The sequence below is a fragment of the Somniosus microcephalus genome, chromosome 29, assembly GCF_052327205.1.
Source record: "Somniosus microcephalus isolate GS21.2 chromosome 29, FLI_Smic_1.0, whole genome shotgun sequence".
Classification (NCBI taxonomy): domain Eukaryota; kingdom Metazoa; phylum Chordata; class Chondrichthyes; order Squaliformes; family Somniosidae; genus Somniosus; species Somniosus microcephalus.
In genome coordinates this window covers 36,515,640-36,529,026 of record NC_141015.1, presented here as the reverse complement: position 1 = coordinate 36,529,026, position 13,387 = coordinate 36,515,640, and the positions used below count along the sequence as shown (strand labels likewise).

At 47.4% G+C, this 13,387-nt stretch overlaps 1 protein-coding gene across 4 annotated transcripts in view; it reads right to left on the bottom strand.

Moving 5' to 3' along the window:
- The window catches only part of LOC147098642 (PH and SEC7 domain-containing protein 1-like), a 303,222-nt gene that overhangs the window by 174,662 nt on the left and 115,173 nt on the right, over positions 1–13,387 (bottom strand). For all 4 annotated transcript variants that reach the window (XM_085970604.1, XM_085970603.1, XM_085970606.1 and 1 more), the window contains exons 5-6: positions 8,014–8,125; positions 1,213–1,702 (exon numbers count right to left, since the gene is read on the bottom strand). In XM_085970604.1, coding sequence (XP_085826730.1) covers positions 1,213–1,702; positions 8,014–8,125 — 602 coding nt within the window. The remainder of the gene's footprint in view (positions 1–1,212; positions 1,703–8,013; positions 8,126–13,387) is intronic.

Below are 13,387 nucleotides of genomic sequence, written 5' to 3'. Positions count from 1 at the left end.
GCCCCGCGGACCCTGATCAGCCCGTGATCCCTGGCTGTGCTCTGCGCGTTCTTCTCTTGATATTTGTCGACGCCGCTCAGTCTAGAACCCAGCTGTTTCTTACCCTCTCTCTCTCCGGTTTGCAGTATTTTTCCTCGACGCCGCTCAGTGATCAACCCCCGGCTGCGCCCTGCTCTCTTCACCCTCTTTCCTACCCCGTCGACGCTGCTCGGCTCTCTCTCTGCCATCGGTCGGCTCCAGCCGCCGCTGCTCGGGAAGGGTCTGCTCTGCACCTGTCGTCAGTCTCTTACTGCTCGTTGTGGCTGGGGAACCAAGCCCGGCTCTCCACAGCCTCCCCAGCGAAGTTGGACCTCTGCCTGACTGCTGGGCGGTTGCTCGCGGTCGACGCCCGTGTTCCTGGACTCGACTATGTTTTTTGTTTTTTTTTATGTTGCAGGTAGATTCGAATCGACACTCGTCGCCACTGTTAGATCCGTGGTTCAGTGGATAAATAATCACACGGATGCTGTACACTAACAAATAACAGGTCTTTACTGGAGGAGGGTAATCTCTAGACTGGGGTACAGAGGCATGCGCACAGCTTATATACCGGTGTGGTCACTGCCGGTACTACAGTATACAGGAGCTGTAAAAAGTAGTTCTGATTAAAGGCACACACACTACACACATGATCTGTCGAGGCGTACCTTGACAGATCGCAAGGTGCTGGTTTCGCGCATCCGGAAACCCGGAAGTTGTGGGGCCTTTCTGATGGATTACGATGGCCTACGCTCGGAGACCGGAATTTCTGCCCCATTAAAGTTGGGGCACGGTAAAGCCTGCACATCTGCCGATGCACTTTATTATGGTCATATTTATGCTAATATATATGTACAAATGTATGTTGAATGTTTAAGTGTCCTAATCCAAATTGTACACTCTCGGGAGCCGCAAGCCTACATTTCGTTGTACTGCACTTGTGCACTAACAATGACAATAAAAGTTGATTTGATTTGATTTGATTTGAGGGAGCTTTGCCCTGTATCTAACTCTGGCAGTACCTGGTCCATCAACTTAGATGGATTGAAATCCAGATCCCAAAAGGTGAAAAGCTCATCATGCTAACTGACCATACCATCCAGGTCTCTCAGCAAGAGGGATTTTAAGGTTAGTTAGAATTCTTTGCGGCAGTTTTGATTTTTTATACAAGTTGCCCGTTTAGGAACCGATTACCTTTCATCAGCTGCAGAAGGTGCCTCGGAGAAGACGTCATCCTCTGCACCTTTAGATTGCTCTTCCCTGCACTCCTCCCGGTCCTCGGCGGTCCCGTCCGGCACGGAGCCTCCCGGAGCAGCGCCATGGCCCATCTGAGCAGCCGTTGAACTCGGATGGTGAATACCGTCGCTCCTGTCTGGGCTGGTCATGTTGTATTCCGCCATGACTTCATCCAGGTTGGTTTCCTGGTAGCGTCTGATGGGCACCGCGTCCAGATCAGTCTCCGAGTACTTGATCGCTCTGGTCGCGCCTCCTGGTTTGTAAGCCACAGAAGTCCCATTCGGCAAAGATTTCAGATCTTTAACCACCTCCACGGAGCCATGATTGACCGCGCGCGGTAGCACCTCGGAAGATCCATCAGTGGACTGTCCCTTTCGCTGGTCCTGCGTTCTCTCACTCGTTGCGGTAATGCGTGGATTTGCCAGTGACTGCTGGGTTTCAGAATCAGCTGCAAGCAGACAACAGATTGTTAGGAACTGAATCTTCAACCTCGGTGGAGGAGAGACGAAGATCATGAGCGGCTGAACAAACCCTAAGCTAAACCCACCTTTGTATAGTGTGTGCAACTGAACTGCATCCAGTTTGAACAGCTCAGTGTTTGCACAGTTACAAACACTGTACCAACCAGCGAGCATGTTTGTATAAGTCCTTAATAGAAGGGAATGAGGCAATTTGAGCTTTGCATCACAGAGGGGATCTTTGCCCTGCATTTAACCCATGTTCTACCTAGGTTGGCACTAACTGGTGCGGTAATGGCTTCGATAAAGAACTGAGCTGTAAAATTTCAAAGGTTTAGGATGTTCAGATTAACAGCGCTCCTGAAAAGTCTGTTAATGAATTTAAGGGATCGATTTTGCAGAGTCCTATTCTCAGCATTAAGCTGTTGTAAAGACCCAGTGAGAGTTTTTTTACACAGAAACATCGAAGATAGGAGCAGGAGTAGGCCATTCGGCCCCTCGAGCCTGCTCCGCCATTTAATGAGATCATGGCTGATCATCCAAATTCAGTACCCTGTCCCTGCCGTCTCCCCATATCCCTTGATCCCTTTAGCCTCAAGAAATATATCTAACTCCTTCTTGAATATATTTAATGAATTGGCCTCAACTGCCTTCTGTGGTAGAGAATTCCACAGGTTCACCACTCTCTGGGTGAAGAAATTCCTCCTCATCTCTGTCCTAAATGGCTTACCCCTTATCCTTAGACTGTGACCCCTGGTTCTGGACTCCCCCGCCATCGGGAACATCCTTCCTGCATCTAGTCTGTCTAGTCCTGTTAGAATTTTATAAGTTTCAATGAGAACCCCTCTCATTCTTCTAAGCTCTAGCAAATATAAGCTTTGTACTTTCTGACCCTTCTCATTGCCTCGTTGAGGTAAAAAATGTAAATCATTTTTGGAAAGAGAATTTTCCAGGTTATCGGTCAAACTGAACTATCAAATGCCACAGCCATTTTTCATCAGCAATGTCCCATTAATGAATGACCAATTCATGCTGTTTTTGGCGATATTAGTTGAGGAAGAATTATTGGCCATGACACCAGGAGAACTCCCTGAACTTCTGATTGGGATTTGGCTACTGTGAGAAAGAGACATTGTCTGTAATGGCTGTCTCACCAAGGGAAAGAAGTAATGATTAACAACTCGTTTAACCTGCATGTTGAGAGGGGATCTGGGGTTCCTCAAATGAACTTGCTTTGGTGAGGAACGGACTCTTATTCCAAGGTGGGAACAAGCTGTTCAACTACGTACATCTGTCTGGCAGCGCGAGTGACTGCAATTCGCTTGGCTATTGCACGTCCGAGTGACAGCAACGAGAAAGAACGCGATGGGATTAGTTCCTCAATGCTAACTTGTCATCACAGACACATAGTCCAAATTCCAGAAGAGAACTGCCAGGGTTTTGATCATTTTATTGTTTTTAAACTGATGAAGTAAAGCTAACTGAATTACTGTGATCAATGTTCCTCCTAATTCCAAATTTGGGTGCGCGGTCCCTTTAACGGGCTGCGCGGCCCATTCAAAGTTTCCGCGAAATTTCATGTTGGAAAAGCCGGTCCCGCATGGTCCCAGGCTGCGCGGCCGCGCTGTTTAGAGGGAACGTTGACTGCAATCTCTTTTTGGCTTCTATTTAATCTTACTTCCTAATAAATATGAATTAATGGCCCAGAAATTCGGGTCCCCACGGGTGAGTACGCATGGGGTACTCACCCGTAAACCCAATGGAAGTGACGGTTTCGTGCATGCACTGCGCATGTGCAGGAAACCGGCAATTCCGTTCCCCTGAAAGAAGGGGTTGACAGGTGGAACGCGTGCGCCGGAGAGGCAGCGCGTGCGCATCGAACTTACTTTTTTTTGCAGGGTTCTCCGTGAGGGTAAGTCTCCAGCAGTTACACTTTTAAAAAGCAGGCGCAAGGCCTGCTTTTAACAAGGTAAGTGGTGAATTAATTAAAATTAAAACATTTTTTCCACAGGTTTATTATTTTTAAATACTTTAAAGAAAGGTACGTTTATTTTTAGCCCCGTTAGAAAATGTAATTAATTTTTTCAAAAATTTAAATTATTGCTTAAAATAGTTATTTCATGTAATTTATAGTTATTTTAAAAATGTGATGTTTTTAAAAAATGTATTTGAAGTTTTAGTGATGTTTTGGGGCTTATAGTATTTATAGGGTTGACAGCTCTTCCTGTCAAACTTATGAATGAAGCATTCCCTGCTACCATTGGCTCTCCATGGCATCGAACTAACTGCGCCCCTGGGATACGCAAGCACTGCGTGCCGGCCGTTGGAGGAGGCCCAGGATCGGAATCCCACGGGGGCCCACAGCTCAATGGCTGGCGCGCTAGGTAAGTGCAGGTCAGGGGCTTGCACCTGCGGGAAGCCTCCGACCCGAATTTCTGGGCCATTAGTTTTAGCCGGAGCTGGAGCCAATGGCCTGTCACTGTGAGTTTAGCATTGTTGGAAAGATTAGGAGTGTCTGTGGTGTCCTGTACTATGACGCAATGTTAAAAGGGTTCGTGGTTCACCTGGTGTCCTGCTATCCTGCACACTTTGTGCTGGAAATTAAGCTTTGGCTCGCGTTTGCCAGTGAAAGCTAAACTTTACATTGCGCACAAATAAGAAGTATCGGGAGACAGCCCGAATCACAACACTTGAACAGGCAGAGGGGGACTTTGTTTAAAATCTCATCCTTAGAACCGCCTCTGTGCCAATGCACAGAGTGCGACATGAAAGTGTCGGGCTTATGAACTCAAGTCCCGGTGTGGGGCTTGAACCCACAGTCTTCTGGTGCAGAGGGGAACCTGGCGTCCACCTCAAACATTGGAGGAGATACCCTTCAGATGGGGCATTAAATCACCACTCCATCTGCCTGTTCTGGTGGTTCGGGTGCCCCTTAAAGATCCCACAGCACAACCGAAAGAAGAGCAGGGAGGTCTCCCGGTGTCCAGGCCAATGTCCTACCTCAATCAACACCAAGAAAAGACAAATGAATTAATCATATCTCCCATCGCTGTTTGTGGGACCTTGATGAACATACAAAAATGGCTGGAAAAACTCAGCAGGCCCAGCAACATCCGTGGAGAGAAACAGAGTCAACGTTTCAGGTCGCAACCCTTCAAGGGTTTCGACCCGAAACGTTAACTCTGTTTCTCTCGCCACGGATGTTGCCTGGCCTGCTGAGTTTTTCCAGCGTTTTCTGTTGTTATTTCGGATTTCCAGCATCCGCAGTATTTTGCTATCATACAAAAATGGCTGCCTCTTTTAGCTCCTTAACGGCCTTGTGATGTGAAGCACTTTGAGAAGTTTCTGACAAATGCAATAAGATGCTGCGTAAATACCTCTGTCTTTTTCATTGCATTTTTCTGCTTGGCAACACTTGTTACTTTTGTTTTATTTAAGTAGTATTTTAATAAAAACTTCCAACACTTTTTGAAAGCTGTTGCCAAAGCTCATTCAGCAATGTTCTTCATACTGCCAATCATTTGTCTTTATAGTGTTGTAATGATAGCTTTTCATGCCTGTCCTGTGTCGGCGCTGCTGTAGTTAGTAACCTTCTCTTACTGCTATTAACTAAGTCTGTGATTACAACCTTATAATTGATGTATCCTTCAAACTATTTTAAGATATTACAATTTAAGAATCATACTTCCCTACTTAAAAAAAAAGGCTAAAAGCTAACATTACTGCAATGTAATGCAAAATCATTAGCAGTGGCACATGAGCAGACTTTCAAGTCCGACTGATTAACCCTTTGCTTACACTTATCTTAAACTTGTTTCATTGTAATCCATGACTGAATAAAAAGGAATAACTGTTTAAGTTTACATCACTTTATATACCACAGGATTCAACACTTTCCCCTCTACTTACAAACTTCATCTTGCCGTTCTGGCCCGAGCTGTCTGTTTCAAGCTGATTGCTTAATTGCAGCATTGTCTGATTCTGATTGCAAAGGGAATGTCTCTAAATTACAGACAAAACTCTCTGTTAAGTCTGTGTGTTCTAGTTATTGTTAATAAGAATCACTGCACACAGACCACAAGAATAAATTCAACAGGTCTTTACTAGTCGAAGGTCAGGCTGAACTGCCCAATAAATCATTACACAGCACTTATATACCGGTGTGGTCACCACCGGTATTACAGTATACAGCAGCCAAGATAAAGTAGTGCATCTCTTAAAATAGTTCTCTTAAAGGTGGAACGGTTACATACACCACACTCTCATTGACAGTGAAGTGAAGGAACAGATATAAATGCTCAGAGAACCATGAGCATTTGTTTCCATCGTGTCTGTGCTGACTCTTTGCTATAGCAATCCAAAACTAATCCCACTACATGGGATTTGCTCTCTCCCCATAGCCCTGCATTTCTTTACAAACACTGGTTAGGCCGCAGCTGGAGAATTGTGTCCAATTCTGGGCACCGCACTTTAGGAAAGATGTCAAGGCCTTGGAGAGGGTGCGAAGGAGATTTACTAGAATGGTGCCAGGGATGAAAGACTTCAGTTGCGTGGAGAGACTGGAGAAACTAGATTTGTTCTCCTTAAAGCAGAGAAGGTTAAGGGGAGATTTAGTAGAGGTGTTCAAAATCTTGAAGGGTTTTGATAGAGTAAATAAGGAGAAACTGTTTCCAGTGGCAGAAGAGTCGGTAACCAGAGGACGCAGATTTACGGTAATTGGCAAAAGAACCAGAGGCGACATGAGGAAAAAGAATGTGATCTGGAAAGCACGGCCTGAAAGGGTGGAGGAAGCAGATTCAATAATAACATTTAAAAGGGAATTGGATAAATACTTAAAGGGAGAAAATTTGCATGGCTATGGGGAAAGAGTAGGGGGAAGTGGGACTAATTGGAGAGCTCTTTCAAAGAGCCGGCACAGGCACGATGGGCCGAATGGCCTCTTTCTGTGTTGCAACATTCTATGATTCAGCTGCTTCAAATATTTATCCAGTTTTCTCTTAAAAGATGCAATTGTCTCTATCTCAACCATTCCCTGTGGCACAGCATTCCATGGTCTAACAACCCACTGCATGAAGAAATTCCTCCTAATCTCTCCCCTCATTAGTGATAATCTTAAATTGATAACCCCTTGTTACTGAATCTCCAGAGGAAATCGTCTATCTACTCTATCAAAACCCCATATAATTTTAAAAATCTTGATTCAATCTCCTCACAGGCCTCTCTGCTGGAGTTTGAATAGTCCCAGCATCTCATCTCTCCTTACAGCTATAGATCTCCATCCCTGGTATCACCCTGGTGAATCTATACTCTTGTACTCTATCAGCACACATGCTGGAGCCAGCCTTTGCCTGAGTGTTTAGCATTCACCACCTCTGAGTCAGAAGGTGCAGGGTTTGAGCCCCGCTCCAGACAGTCCCGGCGAGCGGAGACCCGGAGGCTCTGTTAATGGGATGGTTGACAGCCAGCAGCGATACCTGCCTCTGATAAGTGTGGGTGACACCCTCCTCTTATGGGGTTGTGGGAGTCTAGTAAAACCCTCCTGCTGTATTGGGCTAGCCACCATTACAGATGGAGGAAGGAGCCTTTCCTTCCAGTAGCAGCTTATGAATCGTTCCACTTAAATAGAATTGAACAGAAGCAGCCCAACTAGTCTGAGCTGGGCACTTTACAGCCTTCTGGACTTAACATTGAGTTCAAGAATTTCAGACTATAACCTCGGCCCCTATATTTTTTTTCCCCCTTGTCTTCTCACGTGGTAGTTGTTGATGATTCTGCCATCGCCATTCACACCTCATCTAGAGTCATCTGTTTCTTAACTTGTCCCATCACCCCTCTTTACGCCTCGCACCATCATCCCGTTTGTCAGTCAATCTCTCCTGCCTCACAGCCTATCACAGACCTTCCCTTTGTTCTTTCCTCCCCTCCTCCCTGCCCCTGCTTAAAGATCTCTCTTCTCTAACCTTTTCCAGTTCTGACGAAGGGTTCTCGACCTGAAACGTTGACTCTGTTTTTCTCTCCTCGGATGCTGCCTGACCTGCTGAGTGTTTCCAGCATTTTCTGATTTCCAGCATCCACAGTATTTTGCTATTGTGTAGTCTGTGCTGGTGTCCAAACTCCTCACGAGTCTCCTCCCATCTACACTATTTTGCAGGGGTTTGAAGATGCTTTAACATGCAGCAGCGAACAAAGCCAGTGAGTGCTTCAATATGGCTCGGCACCTGATCCTACGTTACTTCGATACGACTCGTTATAAGCTCGCGGCAGCTTTCTAACACGTCCCACGACGGACCTTGGCGCTTACCTTTAGCTTCTGGGATCTGTGGCTCCGATGTTCCGTAAAAGAATTCCCGTCTGGCTTTCGCAATCCGCTGAGCCCGCTCAGAATGTTCCCCAAGCCGTGTGCAAGAGTCAGCCTTAAAAATGAAATGATAGAGCCCCGTGAGTTCGTCGTTCAGTGAGACGCGACAGCTGATTGCAGCTTTTGACCAAGGAGGTTTCTTAAAATTCCATGGGTAGTGTCTGGGGCCTAGTGGTCACCATGGAAATCAAGGTTTCCTCACGAAACCACATTAATACGAGTCTGCTCTAATTTCAGGTTTCTAATTTCTGTGCAATGCTGCAAACCTAATGCCCTACAGTGGGCTAAAATTACAAACACAAGCCTGGGATGGCAGGAATGACATATGAGGAGAGATTAGGTCGATTAGGCTCATACTCGCTGGAGTTTAGAAGAATGAGAGGGGATCTTATTGAAACTTATAAAATTCTAACAGGACTAGACAGACTAGATGCAGGAAGGATGTTCCCGATGGCCAGGGAGTCCAGAACCAGGGGTCACAGTCTAAGGATAAGGGGTAAGCCATTTAGGACTGAGATGAGGAGGAATTTCTTCACCCAGAGAGTGGTGAGCCTGTGGAATTCTCTACCACAAAAAGCAGTTGAGGCCAATTCATTAAATATATTCAAGAAGGAGTTAGATATATTTCTTAAGGCTAAAGGGATCAAGGGATAAGGGGAGAAGGCAGGGACAGGGTACTGAATTTGGATGAGCAGCCATGATCTCATTAAATGACGGAACAGGCTCGAGGGGCCGAATGGCCTACTCCTGCTCCTATCATCTATGTTTCTAAGCCAACAGTGAAATATTCACAGGCCTTGGCTGTGAATTTCAACTTGCCTATATTTCTATTCAACAACAGCAACAACTTGCATTTATATAGCGCCTTTAACATAGTAAAACGTCCCAAGGCGCTTCACACACACATACAACAACAAAAAATTGACACCGAGCCAAAGAAGGAGATGTTAGGCCAGGTGACCGAAAGTTTGGTAAAGAGGTAGGTTTTAAGGAGAGTCTTAAAGGACTGGAGAGCTGGAGAGGCGGAGAGATTTAAGGAAGGAATTCCAGAGTTCAGGGCCGAGACGGATGAAAGCAGGGCCACCAATAGTGGAGCAATTAAAATCAGGGCCAGAATTGGTGGAGCGTAGCGATCTCGGAGGGTTGTGGGGCTGCAGGGGGTTACAGAGATAGGGAGGGGCGAGGCCATGGAGGAATTTGAACTTCACACGTTATAAATGGTACACAATGCAGAGTCTAAATAGAATCATTCCACCGCTCACTACATCAGCCTGCTTCCCATGCAGCACGAGACTCGGTCTGTTCAGTTACTGTCTCTCCTCTCCTAGTATCCCACATCACAAACCACTTGTGGCCCAGGTGCGGGTCCCTGAATGCCACGCTGAGCTGGCAAGACCTTGTGAATGAGCAGGCTAGGGTGGCTCATGAAATCCCTGAGATTTTTCCCTCTTGTTCTGTGGGTTAGTGCCTGGCTATCAACCAGCGCCTCAGTGAACACACCAGAAACGTCTGGTAGCACGCTGTCCAACTTGGTCACCAGTTTGTAAGTTCACGCCCTACTTTAGGAATTGAGCACATAGTCTAGGCTGGCACTGCAGTACAGCGCTGAAGGAGTGCAGCACTGTCGGAGGTGCCGGTTTTTGTACGAGACATTTGAGTGAAATCAGGTCCAGCTGTTTTAGGTGGATGTTAAAGATCTCATGGCAGCACTTGAAGAAGAGCAGGACATTCGGTGTCAGCTTCAAAATTCCACCTTCAATAAACACCACCAAAAAGCAGATGAACTGGTTATTTATCTCATTGTTGTTCATGGGGTTTTATTATGCACAAAGTGGTTGCTACATTTGCCTATATAGGAACATAGGAACAGGAGGAGGCCATTCAGCCCCTCGAGCCTGTTCCGCCATTCAGTGAGATCATGGCTGATCTGCGACCTAACTCCATGTACCCGCCTTTGTCCCATATCCCTCAATACCTTTGGTTAACAAAAAGCCATCAATCTCAGATTTAAAATTAACAACTGATCTAGCATCAATTGCCGTTTGCGGAAGAGAGTTCCAAACTTCTACCACCCTTTGTGTGTAGAAGTGTTTCCTAATTTCACTCCTGAAAGGTCTGGCTCTGATTTATAGACTCTGCCCCCTAGTCCCAGAATCCCCAACCAGCGGAAATAGTTTCTCTCTGTCTACCCTATGTGTTCCCCTTAATATCTTGAAAATGTCGATCAGATCACCCCTTAACCTTTTAAATTCCGGGGAATACAACCCTGGTTTTTAACCCTTGGAATCCAGGTATCATTGTTTATATCATCCATATGGTGTTATTCATTGTATGTGAAGTATTTTGAGATGCTTTTGAGAGCCATACAGTCGGACTGCATCATCAGCGCCATCTTCCACTGGACATGAGTACTGACAGATACGCTCGCAGTGTCCCAATCAACTCATTAAACTTGCATAACAGTTTGAAGAAAGTCAGGTTGATGAATGTTTTCAAAACACAAGCACAATACTGAGCAGTGTTTGCAAACTCTATGAATATTAAGGACAAGTGTTGTGCCATCAAACATTTCAAAGGCTGCTGTGCATGGTTGGTTCACCACAGATTAGGCTGCAGACATCTCGTGGCGCACTTTGTGCGAAGCAGCTAGGTTTGACGTTTCCGAGAACGGTAAACAATGAAAACATTTCAGTTCTCCCTGGCCAATATTTATCCCTCAGCCAGCATCACTAAAACAGATTATCTGGTCATTATCACATTGCTGTTTGTGGGAGCTTGCTGTGCGCAAATTGGCTGCCACGTTTCTTACATTACAACAGTGACTGCACTTCAAAAACCCTCCATCAGTGCAAGAGCCTACATTGGCCGTAGCTCTGTGGGCAGCACTCTCGCGTCTGAGTCAGAAGGTTGTGGGTTCAAGTCCCACTCCAGAGACTTGGGGAGGGGGGGGGTCTTGCCAGCCCTGGGGAGGCGGGTTTGGAGGCGGGACTGCCAGGAAAATGGCAGAATCTGGGGGCGGGTGCCCATCCCGCCCCCAACCCGCCTCCGTGCCATCTTCCCAGGAGGCGGGTACGCGACCCGCACTGGGAGCCGCCTCCCCGAGGCGGGAAGGGGATTACAGCCGCAAGTGCGGGCTTCCCGAAGGCGGCGAACCCCGCCAGGGTCAGCGAGGCGAGCAGTGGGTCTGCGGGGGTCGGAGGGGTCGAAAAGTGTGCTGTGAAGGTGAGTGTGCAGAGGTAAGTATATGAGGTGAGTGTAAAGTGATAGAAAATGTTTACTTACCTTTGTTTCTTCCTGCAGGATTCAACAGTTGGGGAACCGGAGACTCCGGCATCTCACCGGCAGAAATGGCAGATGGCTGCTGCATTCTCCGAGGCAACAACCATCTAATTTCTGCTCACAAAAGAGGTTTGATGAGCCTTGAATACAAGGACTCATCAAACAACAGAGAATGTCAGTGTTTGAGAGCTTCACAGAGCTGTCAAACAATGACAATTCATCTGTCAAAAATTTTTGACACATGAAATGTCATACGCTGACGTTCTCTATCACCGGCTTTCCCTTAATTAGCCTGCTAAACCCGCTGGGTGAGCTTAACAAGGTCAATCAAGGGAAAATAGCGTGGGTTGGCCAGAAGTTGATGGAGGCGGGACTAAAACCCGACAAGTGGGAGTCCCGCCTCCAAAAGCTCCCCATTGCCAAAATCCAGCCCATGAGCACAAAAATCTAGGCTGACACCCCAGTGCAGTACTGAGGGAGTGCTGCACTGTCTTTCAGATGAGACGTTAAACCGAGGACCTGCCTGTCCTTTCAGGTGGACATAAAAGATCTCACGGCCACTATTTCGAAGAAGAGCAGGGGGAATTATCTCCGGTGTCCTGGGGCCAATATTTATCCCTCAACCAACATCACTAAAACAGATTATCTGGCCATTATCACATTACTGTTTGTGGGAGCTTGCTGTGCTCGAATTGGCTGCTGCATTTCCTACATTACAACAGTGACTACACTTCAAAAAGTACTTCATTGGCTGTACAGCACCTTTGGGACGTCCTGAGGTCATGAAAGGCGCTATATAAATGCAAGTTCTCTCTTTCTGGCTCTTCCCAACAGCCAATCTAAGCTAGTCTCGTGAGGTGCAGGGCCTGGGTACCTCCGGCACTGACGCACCAATAGTCAGAACGCGCACATGTTACTGTGTTAGAACAAAGCAGATCTTCGCAGACAGTGGAGTGTGCGGTGGTGATGGGTACTGGTCACACAGAGACCAGGGGGAGGAATTTCCTGGGAGCCTCCCCAACACCGCGACTGTGACTGCGGTGGAAGTTTGAGGGGGAACCCCGTTTGCACAATGAAATGGGGTGAAATTCTTCACCCCCCACCCCCCCGCTCCTTGAATTCACAATTCCACCATAGCGGATTGTGAAACTGAATTCAGCAAATCAGCTCATTTGTGCTGTTATAAATTTCTGTACATTGTTCATATGTATTCCATCAAAGCCAGTGTTCCCCGTCATTTTTATTTTCTAGGTGCGTGGCCCCTTTAAGGGGCCGAGCGGCCCTGTCACAGGTTCGCGAATGCGTGAACTTTAACAAAGGAACAGCCGGTCCCGGGCTGCGCGGCCACATGGCCGCAGAGCTTCTAGCGAACGTTGATCACAGACATTGATTTGTTTCAATTATCAGAACAACATCTCGGGGGGAAAAATTCGCTAGCGACCATTCTGGGTTGCTAACGTCGCCTGGGCGTTAAATTTAATTAAATTTAATTCAAGCGCACCACTTCCTTCTTAGAGCGCTAACCCCGAATATCGGGGCGGTGCGTTCTGCAGCGCTGGGCCACGTAGCGCTGTCGCATGGAAGGGCTCTTCCTCTCATTAAAGGGGAGGGCCCAAGCCCACAACTCTGCAGGGCCCTACCTGGACCAGCGGGGAGCGGAGTGTCATGCCAGCAGCCCGGCACACAAGAAGAGTGTCAGGCTGCCAGATCGCGGCACGGACCCCCGCCTTCAAAGAGGCAACAGGCCGCGACAAGTAAGTCGGCTGAATTTCTTTTCCCCATGCCCGCCACCTCCCCTTTTACTTATCGCCCTGCGAGCCTCCTGCCGCTCCGTTCCCGCCCCCCTGAATCGGTCGCTGTCATCGGCCAGCGCAGATTTAAGGGGCGTGGGCCAATTGTGCAGGCGGGTTGAAAACGGGGCGCTGCGCACAGTGATGATGTTGTCATCGCCTGCGCAGCGGCGCGGGGCGCTACCGGTTACCACCGCCGCTAAACTCCCGCTGAGTATAGTGTGAGTCAGCGGCGTCACGCCCGGGTA